General features: G+C 46.5%; 2 protein-coding genes across 9 annotated transcripts in view; one reads left to right on the top strand and one right to left on the bottom strand.

Annotated features, from left to right (window-relative positions):
- LAS1L (LAS1 like ribosome biogenesis factor) overlaps nucleotides 1-3,231 on the bottom strand; it is a 22,688-nt gene extending 19,457 nt beyond the window's left edge. The window contains exons 1-4 of one of the 2 annotated variants that reach the window (XM_065689743.1): nucleotides 2,977-3,231; nucleotides 2,338-2,463; nucleotides 2,101-2,170; nucleotides 938-1,019 (exon numbers count right to left, since the gene is read on the bottom strand). In XM_065689743.1, the coding sequence (XP_065545815.1) occupies nucleotides 938-1,019; nucleotides 2,101-2,170; nucleotides 2,338-2,463; nucleotides 2,977-3,197 (499 nt within the window). In that variant the 5' untranslated portion in view covers nucleotides 3,198-3,231. The remainder of the gene's footprint in view (nucleotides 1-937; nucleotides 1,020-2,100; nucleotides 2,171-2,337; nucleotides 2,464-2,976) is intronic. The other variant, XM_065689742.1, reaches the window with a different exon arrangement.
- LOC136019489 (potassium voltage-gated channel subfamily C member 1-like) lies at nucleotides 2,947-12,804 on the top strand. Of its 7 annotated transcripts, XM_065689747.1 has the most exons (6): nucleotides 3,369-3,520; nucleotides 4,338-4,391; nucleotides 6,914-6,960; nucleotides 7,927-8,068; nucleotides 8,500-9,037; nucleotides 9,648-12,804. In XM_065689747.1, exons 5-6 carry the CDS (start codon nucleotides 8,546-8,548, stop codon nucleotides 10,449-10,451), a joined length of 1,296 nt encoding a protein of 431 aa, XP_065545819.1. In that variant the 5' UTR covers nucleotides 3,369-3,520; nucleotides 4,338-4,391; nucleotides 6,914-6,960; nucleotides 7,927-8,068; nucleotides 8,500-8,545; the 3' UTR covers nucleotides 10,452-12,804. The 7 variants fall into 7 exon arrangements, with proteins under 7 accessions (XP_065545822.1, XP_065545821.1, XP_065545819.1 ...); XM_065689745.1 differs by lacking the exon at nucleotides 7,927-8,068; XM_065689750.1 differs by lacking the exons at nucleotides 3,369-3,520; nucleotides 6,914-6,960; nucleotides 7,927-8,068 and adding an exon at nucleotides 2,947-2,961.

The raw sequence follows: 12,804 nt of genomic DNA, 5'->3' as shown, positions 1-12,804 counted from the left end.
AAAGATGCTCTTCTCAGTGAGGTTTTCTTTGATATTGAAAAAAAGTGGAACAACCAAACCAACAATCAATCAAAAAAACCCAACAGTATCACAGGCCTGGTAACATCCATCATCATTTTGGCAACAAAAATTACTGGATACTGTTATAGTGCTGCACCTTGCTCAAACTAGGCCAAATTTCAGCCCAGTGGTGTTGCTGTGATAAGAAAATAAGTCAATTCTCTAATATCACCATGACCAAATGTCTATACAGTATATATCTATATATAGACAAATGTCTATACAGTAGATGCATATAATATAGATATTATAACCAATGTCTGTAACAGTAACATTAACTTTTGTGCAGAGATGACACTATGCGTTCGTTAGATAGAATGCAAAGAAAAAGTCTTTTATCCCATCACTATTTCACCACCCAACTCAAATCAAGGACCCTGCTGAAAGTTATTTAATTGCCTCCTCAGTGCTTAACTTGAAGTTCCTGGGAATCACTTCAAGCGCCATGAGGTGGTCACTCCTTCAGTCTTGCAGCACCTACTGCATTTCTGCCTAGGTGGGATTTTTAGAGACTCTCAGACATCTCTACACCATCAGGAAAAAAATTTACCTCTTTTCCTGAGACCAATTTCTTGTGCTATAAAGCAAGAGGGATGAACTACTGTTTCCAGTATTTTTTCAGGGGAAGGAGAAAGTCTGTGGACAACTGCCTGTGATGCATCACTGCCTGGAGCCACTGGACACAGCTCAGCTACCTCCACAGGGCTGCAGGAAATCCTCCCAGTGTCTCACACTACAAGTCTCCCTGCCAGGATGAGCACACTGCCTGCCCTGCAGTGTCCCAGAACGGAGGAAGCATGTGCCCCTCAGGACCTATGGCACTGGCATTGCTACCCTGAGCCCCTCTCAGGCCAAGCCCTCCACCAGCAGTGCTCACCCTTGCGGCACAGAGCCAAACGTGGCAGCTTCCCATGGGTCAGCTCGTGACGAAGATCCACAACCCAGATAGGGATATCCACCTGGAAGAACAGCCACTGGTGTTACCCCGCAGCTCCCACCGCATCATGCCACAACAATACACGGCTGCAGGGAATCTGAGTGGGAACGGCCTCATCCGGGCCACTCCTGCACCACAGTCCCCTAACCTCCCAGTTCAAGAATGGGCTGGGATTGCCTCCTCTGGCCTAGAGTCCTCACAAACTTGGGATTTTACAGATTAAGTTCTTCAACATTACTTGCAACAACAGATGTGTTTTTAGACAGAGTTGCTACGTATAATTTAAGTGGATACTGAGAAGCAGTTTAATTCCTTTAAACTGGATGACAGTTTGCACAGCAAAGATACAAATCATATCACATATAATACACAAATCATACACACTCTAGCTTGTGCAGTTTTTTACCACTTTCCCAAGGACAACTAACTTTACGCAAGACCTCTATTTTTCAGACTGATCAGTTTCAAAAGGCGAGAAGCAGCATCTTCCTTAAAAAGGTGCTTTTATTTTTCTTAAAAACCAAGATAAAACCCCCAAAACCACCATATCATTCTCACACAGGGGCCCCAGACAAGGCTGCGTAAACAGGAGAGCCTCAAATACTGTCAGTTCTTCACTCGCTGTTCAGACCCAGATGTGATGCTCAGTGCAGATGGCAATAACAGCACTCAAGCTGGTCCTGCTACTACAGTTACAATTCAAACCTTCCCTTCTCCATGAAAAAGACAAGCTCACCTCAAGAGAGGCACAGATGAAAATGTCTGCAAAGGTGATTAAGGGCTTTTTATGTATAGCATTGCTTGTCAAAGACTAGAATTTAAACATAAACATGTGGTGTCTATGTCAAGTGGGACTACCCACACGAAAATCAAAGACTTTTTGATCACACATGACTCAAAATGCTTTGATGATCATCAACTTGTTGCTCCTAATCTGACCTAAATACATCAAGCCCCTTCCAAACTTTGCAGTTGGAAAGAACTGGCACCTATATCCCTTATTTTGTCTACAAAAGAATGATGCCCCCCAACTCCCTCCACCAGATGCATAAGCTCTGTGTGTATAAACGTAAGTTATCAAATTACTCTTAATAAATATTTACCTCTTTTGCTAACTGCCTCAGAGGAATGCTGACCATTTTCTGTTTCCTTTCAGTGATCAAGTTGACAAATCTGCAAGCAGGTTAGAGAAATGATAAATGACTACCGAGAGCTGCAGAGAAACTTGGAACCCCCGAGACAAATCCCCCACATGCTGTGGTCCCGGAGATGCAAAGTGAAATTAGACCGCTGAATAATGCTATCTGCCCAGGTCTCTCACAGCACACTGGTCTCCCTACCTTACCAGAGCCAGCCCATAAGAGAGGATGAGCTCATGCGACTTCAACCTGCCAGATGAGTCCAGGACCTTACAACGGATCAGTTCAGCGGTGCAATCCACTGCAAGAGGCATTTTGGGGCCATACCTAAATATAAAGGAAATATAGGTGAGCAGCCTCACAAGAACACAGCCCCCCTGCAAAAAAGGGCAACTTTTGGGCTACACTTTGTGCTCTACGCTAGCTAACACCCTGAGAAACAATATGCAAAAAGCCAGCAGAGGCTCTTTCCAGATGGTTTTTATTTAGAACAGCGATTACATGGCTACACCTAGGCCCATGTTGCAATGAGTATTCACGGACACACTAAGCACTCTCACTATACAAGATGCCGTATCGACACTGCTCTTGCCTACGGATGCAGCAGGGGCAGCACAACCAGGCTGAGGCGATCTGGGGGCCCTGCACTGCTCACTGCAGCACTGCCTCGGGAAACCCGCCCGTGAAGCTGCCAGCACCCACGGCTCCTACTCCCCCTCGCTGCTTCCGCACCGGCAACCGGCCGGGCGCGGAGCACCCTATGAACCCGAGCCAGAGAGCGGCAGGAGCAGCCCGGCCGAGGCCCCGCCGCGCTCCGTGCCCGCGGTGAGCGGCCCGTACCGACTCTTCCAGGCCGAGACCCGGTCCAGCGCCTCCTGCTGCAGCCGGCTGTCCCCGCAGTACAGCCCCACCATCACCTGGTCCCACTCCGCCCTGCCCCTCCACGCTACCACAGTCCGCAGCGGCCGCAGCCGCTTGCGGGCCGGGGACTGGGACTGGGTCCGGGACCGGGACCAGCCGCGCCTCCCGCGGCGCCACGACTCCCCCGCGCCGCCCGCCATGAACCCCGCTTCCCCCTGCGCACCGCCCCGCGCCTGCGCAACGCTCCCCGGGCCGCTTCCGGGGCGGGGAGAGGCAGCGGGAGGCCGGGCCGTGGCCGCTCCGGGCTGGGTTTCATGGGGTGAGGGGATGTGGCTGTGGGGGTCTTGCAGCTCCTCCAGTTCCAACCCCCTGCCGAGGGCAGGGACGCCTTCCGCCTGAGCAGGGTGCACGGGGCTTGGAGCAGTCTGGTCCCTCCATTGATACTCTTTTGGGCTACGGCCGAAAGAGGGTGCAAAACAGGCAGAGCTCTCCCCTGGCGTAAGCTGGAGACGGCGGGGGGACGGTGAGATGTGTTGTGAGGCGGGTGAAGAGAGCAGTGCGAAGAAGAGCGTCCCGAGGACTTCAGGGCAGGGTGGTGAACTTGGTGGGATGCATAACGTGGCCCCAGTGGCACGATGTGAGGGGGTAACATGGAGCTTCACACTGGATGTGTACGAGCTGTCTGAACTCAGTGTCTTTGGAGCAGCCTGGCCCCCTCCAGTGATACACTGTTTTGGGCCACTCTTTTATACTCTTTCAGGCCCATGATGGGCACCATCATGGGCCTGAAGGGAGAGGGAAGGGGCAGCTCTCCTGACTAAAACAGCACCCATGGTACGGATGCTTTCAGTGTCCCCGACCTTCCAACCAGGGAATGAGACTTAACTGCTTTTCTTTCCCATTGCAGTTGGTTTTTGCAGTAGGCTGTGTCAGGCTATAAGTCACCTTATTTCTGGAGGATTTTTTTATCTTTTTAAGCTTCTGTTTTCCCTGATTTGTTGAATCCCAGGAATACATTTGTGTTAGACATCACAGGGGAGGCAGAGCTGAAAAATGGGATGGGAAAACAGCACTGGAGGTGGGAATCTATAAAACCTACTTACACTGGTGTTCCTAGCAGAAAAGCTAAGTGTGTAGACTCTGGTGCTATCTCCTGCACGTAGGGAGTAGCTTGGTCTTTCCCCAGGGCTGTCAGGACTTCAGGATAGCTTAAGCTTCCTTATTCAGTACTCTGAAGCAAGGTTTTGTTTGCAAAACTGTTAATCATCGTTGTGGGTTAAGCCCAGCCGTAACTCAGAACCACGCAGCCGCTTGCTCACTGCCCCCTTTTCCTCCCCCAGGCTCCTGGAGGGATGAGGAGGAGAATCAGAAGAATGTAACTCCCACGGGTTGAGGTAAGAGCAGTCCAGTAACTAAGGTATAACACAAATCACTGCTGCTGCCACCAATGATAATAATGATAAGGGGAATAACAAGGGAAGAGAACACAACTGCTCACCACCCGCCGACCGATACCCAGCCCGACCGAGCAGTGATCTCCCCCTTCTGGGTAACTGCCCCCAGTGTATATACCGGGCATGCCGTGCTGTGCTATGGAATACCTCTTTGGTCAGTTTGGGTCAGGTGTCCTGTCTCTGCTTCCTCCCGGCTTCCCCTCCTCCCTGGCAGAGCATGAGGCTCAAAAAGTCCTTGGTCAGAGTAAACATCACTGAGCAGCAACTGAAACCATCGGTGTCATCAGCGCTGAGGACCATCATCCTCACCAGCTTTCTATGAACGTTCTCTGAAGAAACGTTTATTCTGGAAAGATAAAGCTCATCTTATATTCTAGTACAAATGCAGTTAACACACACACACACATCATTTAGACTAACATGAGTATGCATGAGTGCATAGTTGAGACCACGTGCATCTGAACATGAGGGAATGGGAAAAAATGTATTTTTTCTGCCCTGTATGAAATATTTATTTTATTGAATACCAGAGATTATGGTAAAGAAATGCTGAATGAGTTCTGTTAAATGAGTTCTGTTAAATGAGTTCTGTTAAATCACTGTCTTTGACAGATGCCTCAGTTTAATACAGCTTCAACCTCCTCCCCCAGAAAAAGTCTACCTTGTTCTTGGGTGTTAAGCGTGTGCCAAACTGAAACAAGAGTTTCATTACTCAAAAGAAGTGTAAGGTTGAGGGAACAGATTTAACATTCGTTGCCAAACTCCCGCAGCGCCTCATGCAGTTAAAGTGAATTCTCAGAAGATATGAGGCAGGGAGAAAACTTGGAACAGGGCCCTGTTCTCTGGAAATGGAGTTGCACTTTTCATCTGCTTAAAAAATGTTCTGAAAGGACAAGCTGTTTACTGCAATCAAAGGGCCTTATTCAGAGCATAGGAACACCATGTGTCATTTTGCTTGCCAGATTATTTCTGGGTTTCAGAAATCAACGGCAGTGCAAAGGTCATAAAAGGCAAATGCTGCCAGTGCTGTGGAACAGATAGGATGCATCCAACTTGACCAGATCACCTGCTTCCAGAACCTCAGAGACAGATCAGAAATTAAATGAAAAGGATTATTTTTCATTTCTATTCTCTGTGGAGAGCGAGAAGGTTGTGAAGAGTTTGGTGCCTATTATAGAGATGGAAGGGAGCAAGGACTGAACCAGTGTAGATTTCACATGCTTCATGTGCTTTCAGAGCCCAGACGTAAGGGCACTTATGTTTGTCCTGATGCTCTTATGATATCTGGCTTTAAAGTTGCTCAGTAGGGAATTGGGAGGTAATGGGCAAAGATGGCTTGTTGCCTGGAATGTCCCACACAAGATTGGCAGTAATTTGCTATCCTAGTTTCTGCAGCCTTGCTGTGGTGTTGGCTGAGAGGAGGCCAGGATTGTCTTGTGGTGTCCCTGTAGTACTTTGGGAGTCTGGATGGTTAAGGTGAGTGGAGTTACTTGCACCTGCAGGCGAAGTGTCAATGACGAGTGAAGAACCAGACTGCTTTCTAGGTAAAAAGCCTAAATGGAAAACCTACTTTTTAAAAGAAAAGAGGTTTTGGTGTGTCAGGGTTACATAGGTGGTGGATTAAGATTAACAACCCAGCAGGTGAACTGTGATACTACTTCCTCTGAAGAGACACGAATCTGGTTTTCATTTGTTTAACTGAAAAGGAAGCCCCCAGAGCCTTCCTGAATAGTCTTGCTTTTTCTGGGAATAAGGAAATTCCTTTTCCTATTTTCTTTCCAAATAGTATGAAGTAAGCAGAGGTGATACTTAGAACCAGCCTTGGAATGTCAGCCAAGAGGAAATTTCACACACAGCATGCCTTTCTTGACTGGGATTATTAACCGTGTGCCAACCCTTTTACTGGAGTAATCAATCACAAAAAATGCATTTAAAATCAGTGGGTACAAAAGGTTAAGCTTTGGGTCATGCAGAAATGAAGTAAAAGCCCTTCAAACCAGAAAAAGGAGAGAATGTGACAAGAAGATGAGCCTGGTGTTTTGGGCATTTTATTTGTTTGTTCCTGTTGTTCTCAGTATTAATTTTAACTTAAACTTGAATAAGGCATGGCCAAGAGCAATGCTCTGTCTGCCTTTCTGTGGCTTGAAAGTTAAATCTCTAATTGGTCCTAAGACATTTGAGCTGTACCTATTTCCCATTGTGGCCCTTTGAGACTTAGTAGAGCAGCGGGTGACAGCATAGTCAGAGTATATCTGGCCTGGCAGTTGTTGCCTCCTTGTTCAAGTGTTATTCCTTGGAGTGGGGAGAGCAAGTGCTGATAGGGCAGAGAACAAGGGAGAGGGGCCTCTGCCTCTTTTCAGTGCTATTGGCTGGTTTTGTTTTCTGGCATCTATGAGACTTGAGCTTTGGAGACTAGCCATTGAACATCCTGTTTTCACTGAATTTGTCTCTGTTCTTCCCAGTCTCTTCTCCTTTCTTCTGGTTGCAGAGTTGCTGCAATAGCACTAAGGTAAGAATATGAAATGGCACTTCTTGACTCATTTTTCACATGGGGATTGTTATGTTTGAGCAAGAGGTATCTGGCATTCTCAGCAGATAAAGGAAAGTTCAGCTGGGATCTCAAAAATCACTGTGCTCTTTACAGTCAGGCAACAGAGACCAATATTGTAACTCCAGATTTGCTGAGTGCTGAATTAATCTAACCTGCTTGGAGTCACACTGTGTGGATTCCTGTGCAGAAACTGCTAAGCAATGCCTGCACACTTTTAGTCCCTATGCTCAATCCTGCCCTTACTGAAGCCAGTGGAATTTTTAGGGTGAAGCTGCATGAAGCCTCACATGTGTTGGGATTGGCAAGGACAGCAGATGGGCAGTAATTCTCTTGTGCTGTGAGTGTGTGACCAAGCTGCATCTTCCAGCCTTTCTGATAAAGCTGAATGAGGTGCTGGATGAAGTTCTTTACTTCCAGAGACCCCCCGGTGCAGGGCTTGTTTCCCTCCCGATCCTGCATGGGAAGACTTGTTGCAGAAGTGATCTGTGACTCCCATGCTGAGCACTTTCTGCAAAAAAGAGACGAGGGGCAACTGGAATTTCTGTGTACATGGTCTCAGCGCACTTAGCAGCCATCTCTGGGTAAGAGAGTCTAAGCAGGAAAGATACATAGGCTTGCTCAGTTATGAGAAGGGCAAGAACTAGAAATGCAGGGCATAAGAGAAAGTTGGATGGAAACATGTAGGAATGGAGGAGGGGAAATGGAAAGGTACAGACAATCAGAAGTGGATACCTGTGAGTGAAAGGCAGCCCTAGACGCTTCCATAAGAACATGCTGCCCCTATTCCGTACCTGTCCTCTGTGCTCCTCGGGTTGCAGAGATCCTTGGTTTCTCTCCCTTCTTACAATAACATTCATGAAGCAGGGCTCGAGTTTCTCCCAGGTATGTTGGATTTTGAAGAGTAAAACAAGGGATGTATTACAGGAAATAAGCAACACGAACATGCTTTCAGAGCCTTGGCAGCAGGTTCTGGTGCTATTCTGAGATGTCAGCCAGCCCTGAAGGAAGCAGCAGTATGGTGTTCTGCATTTCTCTCTAGTCCAGGAATCCTGCATAGAGATTCCAGGTAAGGAGCAGCTTCCTGAAGAGGGAAAGGTTATTTGGCTTTGTGCAGGGATGACTTAAGGAAAAACCTTCACCTCAAATGAGTTTATTGCAAGATTATCTATACTATATGAACCAAATGTGCTGAAACAGGCTCTGGAGTGTGCTCTCTGTCCCCATGGGGAAAAGCTGGCAGGGAGAGCAGTGCAAACCAGATGTCTGTCATTTAGTTTGATACCTCTCCTGAAAAGAGCTCAGATCATAGGGACATGGAGCAGGGTCTGGGAGCAGGCGCTGAACTTGATGGGAAATGGCAGAGTGCCTTCCTCCCTGTAGGAGATGCAGGTTTCAAGTACAAAATATGCTTTAAAAGCACTGGAATGAGGTACCCGGAAAACCTTCCAAAGCTTGCTTTATTTCTTTTAATTTGTGTTCTTCTCTTTTTGACTGAAGATAAACAAGAGCCTATGAGGACTTGTGCCTCCCTCCTCCCTCACAGATGGAAGGCTCCAAGGAAAAAATCATTCTGAATATTGGGGGAGTCAGATATGAGACATACAGCAGCACCCTCCGGACCTTCCCAGGGACGAAGCTGTGCAGCCTCACAGAGCCCCATGCCTCAAGCATCTACGACTATGATCCCGCCACCAAAGAGTTCTTTTTTGATAGGAGTGCCGAGATCTTCAGCTACGTATTGAACTATTATAGGACTAAACATTTCCACTGTCCTATTGATACCTGTAGGTCAGTCTTGGAAGAAGAGCTGGCATTCTGGGAAATCAATGAGGCACAGCTAGCATCCTGCTGCTGGCTGAAGCTGAATAACAGAGAGGTGCAGCCAGAGGAGTTTAACATTTTGGATGAAAATGAGCAGACTGATGACCAGTGCCTCATAGTCCAGACAGAAAGAAGGGATCTGAGCTGGCGAACCAGATGGCAGCCAAAGATTTGGTCTATGTTTGAAAAACCCTTTTCCTCTTTCAGTGCTAAGGTAATACTATATGTGGTGATGGACACAGCGTGTGTCCTTTGGGATTGCTGGCATGGGTCCATGAAAAATGCTAATGGGTTCACAGCTTTGATAAATATGCTTTGAGTCCCAGATTGAAAAAGGAAAATAAAATTCTCTCATTAACAGACACCTCCTTCTTCTTCTCTCCTCCTCTTGTCCCTGCTCTCTGTACAAAAGGCATGCCCCATGCCTCTTTAAAATGTCAGGCATGTAGAGCAACAAACCCAAGTCAGAGGCTGCAGAGGGTGTTTTCTGTGCTGCTGGTGTTTCTGGAGCCAACACTTTGTGCTGAAGAGGCCCCCAGTGTGAGGCTGTCCGCATTACTCCAGCTGTTGGATATTTCCCTTCCTTACAAACTCTGATATACGAGTTCAGGTGGTTTTTTTCTTTGACTTCAGTCTTCTCTCCTATTTTTCCAATCTGGAAGGAGAAAATGCGCTCCCTGTGAGCAAAACGATGGTGATTTGAGAAAGATGAGTCTGAGATTGTACAGTGCCTGTGGAAGTGATCCTGGGGTTGTGGTGGGGCAGTGAGGCTACGGGATACTTTGTTGAACTAACTGCATGTGTGCCCTTTCCTCCCTCTGCAGTGCTTGGCTTTTGTTTCTCTGCTGTTCATCGTTGGAATTGTCATCGTATTCTGTGAGGAGACCAAGGCACAGTTTGAGTTCTTTACTGCTAACTTCACCTCAGTTGGCTATTCTGAGGTCTCCCACAATGACCATGAGCCCTATTACCACCAGGCTGCCTACTTGCTTCATCTGGAGCTTTTCTGTGTCCTCTGGTTTACTTTTGAGTTCTCTGTGCGATTTTGTTTCTGCCCAGACAAGAAGTTGTTCTTCCAAAATCCCCTCAATGTGGTTGACTTCCTCTCCCTCTTCCCAGTTTATATTGAACTCTTTGTGGCTGGGCAGATTCAGAGAGTGCCAAGCCTAGGGCTTTGGTTGGGCTTCGTTCGAGTTATCTATCTCCTCAAACTCCTGAAGATATCCAAGCTGATAGAAACACCACTGATCCTCAGGGTTCTGTGCTACACCCTCAAGTCTATCCTCAGAGAGATTTGCATCCTGCTGATGATTTTGGCATTTGAGACCCTCTTCTTTGGCTCTCTCTTTTTCTATGGGGAGTTGCTGGGTAGCCATCCCTCCTACACAGGGGAACTGCACTTCACTGACATTCTTGTTTGCTTCTGGTGGGCTTTGATCACACTCACTACAGTTGGCTATGGAGATATTATCCCTCTCACCACAGCTGGCCAAGTGACGGCAGCCTTGGCAGCGGTATTTGGCATGTTAACTATTATCATCCCAATACCCATTTTCCTGGTGAAGTTTAAAAACTATTATGATATTGCTATCTTCAAACAGAAGCTGAAAAGGAGCAAGAAACATTAACACTTCAGAAGCTCTGTTCCCCTTTTGCCTTTAGCAGTAAACCTTCAGCATGGTTTATTCCCTTTGGTGGGCAACAGAGTGCCAATAGTTCATACTGCATTTACCTGCTGCCTTAGCGTATTTCAAACTACTGGTGAGGTCTAACATTGGAGGGCTTGGTACGCAGCTGATCAGACCTGTCAAATCCCATGGGTCTTTCCCACATTGTATATACCTCATGCCGTGCTCTTTTACATGTCACAGTTTCTCTCTCTCATCTAGCTGTTAAGGAGCAGGCCTGTGATCATAGAATCATAATGGTTAGGGTTGGAAAGGACCCTAAGATCATGTAGTTCCACCCCCCCTGATGCTACATTATAGCAGCATTCTATGATTCCATAGCCTGAATGTGCACCACATAGCCCAGTTCCATGACCTGGGGCCACAGCATATTCTCTCAGTTGCCATACAACCCATGGTACTAGCTGTGCCCTCCATCGACAGACCATAGTCTCATTCTGCATGCTGGGAAAGAAGATCTGAGCACGGCCTTGCTCTGACAGCAAGGAGGAAGCACTTCCAAGTTGTATTTTTTAGCAGTGTTCTATTTCCTCACTTTACCAAGCCAAGCCAGTACACCTGACCTGCCTGTGCGCATACAGGGCTGGAAAGAAGGCTGCAGGCTGCTCTGTGGTCCTCAGAGCCAGCACTGTTTGCTAACCTGCTTTGTGGGCTCACAGGTATTGCTGTGGCATTCGGATAGCGCCAAGGGAGCCCTCTGACAGCAAATCCTTCCTGGCTCTGCTGAAGTCAATGGCAACCTTCCCTTGGCCTCAGTGAGACTAAAATTTCATTGGACAATTCCATTTGATCAACACATTCCAACAGTTCTTGGTTTTTGTGTAAAAAAGTGACTGAGTTATTAGCCAAAATATCTATGGTTTTTGCTCTTCAAAATGAAGAATGTAATCTACAGTACTCGATATAGATCTAATGTCATTTACTTTCTTAAAGCATAGATATAAATGTGGAATATTTATCTTTTAACTGGATAGTCTTACTTGTTACCTTTGTTCGGTTTTGAAATAACAAATATTGTTGAGGTATGAAAACAAACCACATCCCACTGTTTCTATAGCAGGATGATGTGCTAAGGTTATTTTCTTTAGTAAGTAAAAATTGCTGTATCCAATAACATTTCTGTATTGAAATTTCATTAAGGTTGTATTTTAACTGCAATTTTGATGAAGTTTTGTCTGTCACTATGATTTTTCTGTTCACAATAGCATTTTAAAGATGTTTTACTTTTATTGAAACACCAGAAGGTAACTTCCCTCTATTCCAATGCAACTACAATGAATTTAGGTTTTGTCTAAAGAGCAAGGAAAATGCTGCAGACATTTCAGGCACAAGGCACATGAGAAGCTGGGGACAGCCTGGCAGTGGAAGAAAGGTCTAGGTGTTCTCCTGCACCCACCTTGGGTACGCAGAGAGTGGAGGGGGCGAGCAGGGTAAAGCCATGCATGCTGGTCTGTGGGAGTTTTTCTTCATTATATTAAAGTGCTGCTATGTTTTCTATGGATGTAGATAGTTTTATTGAAAATTCGTATTAGTTGCAACAATTTAACAGAGATTTACCAGGTCTGTCCTCAAATTTTCCCCAGTACAGGAAAGGTCCACGATGGAATCATAGGCCATTACCCTATTCTAAGAATCCAACTTAAAGCCACTGGAATAGTTACATCTTGCTGGCTGCAGTTAGGAGGTGTTCAGAATGTTGCAGTACTTATTGCTGCATTTAACCAGCTCTGCTGGTGTACACCCATTTTTCAGCAGATGCTTCACTGGAGACAGATCTGCAATTGAGAGCAGCCTTCACTGCTGCCCCCAGAAGAGGGTGCTCTCTAAATGCACATGGCAGTCCCATTTCTGCACAGGAAGCATGATGCGAACATCAGAACAAGGTATTGCACTGCTCTCTGTAGTGTGACCCCATTTGGACCTAAATGTATGCTCTCTGAGCCCTACTGTGCTGGAGCAGCTGGATGAAGAGGTCATGCTCCCAGGTGAAGGTAAGCACAAGGAAGAAACAAACCCTAATGCACAGGCTCATCTGCCACCAGCTCAGCACAGCAAACTTAGCCTTTGGTCAGGAGTCCTGAAGCTAGAAATCACAGAATCATAGAATATCTCAAGTCTGAAGGGCCCATAAGGATCACCAAGTCCAACTGCCTGCTCCTCACAGGACTACCTAAAACTAATTCATATGACAAAGAGCACTTTTGATTTCTGTCATGAAATTATCAGTAAAAATAACTCATTTCTGCCAAACAGTTTAGGACTTTCCAGAATAAAATTCTCTTGTGCTTGCTGA

This window comes from Lathamus discolor, chromosome 9 (genome assembly GCF_037157495.1).
Source record: "Lathamus discolor isolate bLatDis1 chromosome 9, bLatDis1.hap1, whole genome shotgun sequence".
In the NCBI taxonomy this organism is placed as follows: domain Eukaryota; kingdom Metazoa; phylum Chordata; class Aves; order Psittaciformes; family Psittacidae; genus Lathamus; species Lathamus discolor.
This window is presented reverse-complemented; position numbering and strand designations above follow the sequence as displayed.

Bases quoted from the DNA above. Each gene is read 5' to 3' on its own strand.
- LOC136019489 (XM_065689750.1), top strand. From the start codon at position 8,546: ATGGAAGGCTCCAAGGAAAAAATCATTCTGAATATTGGGGGAGTCAGA. The intron at 9,038-9,647 runs GTAATACTATAT...CTCCCTCTGCAG, and splicing joins TTTCCTCTTTCAGTGCTAAG to TGCTTGGCTTTTGTTTCTCT.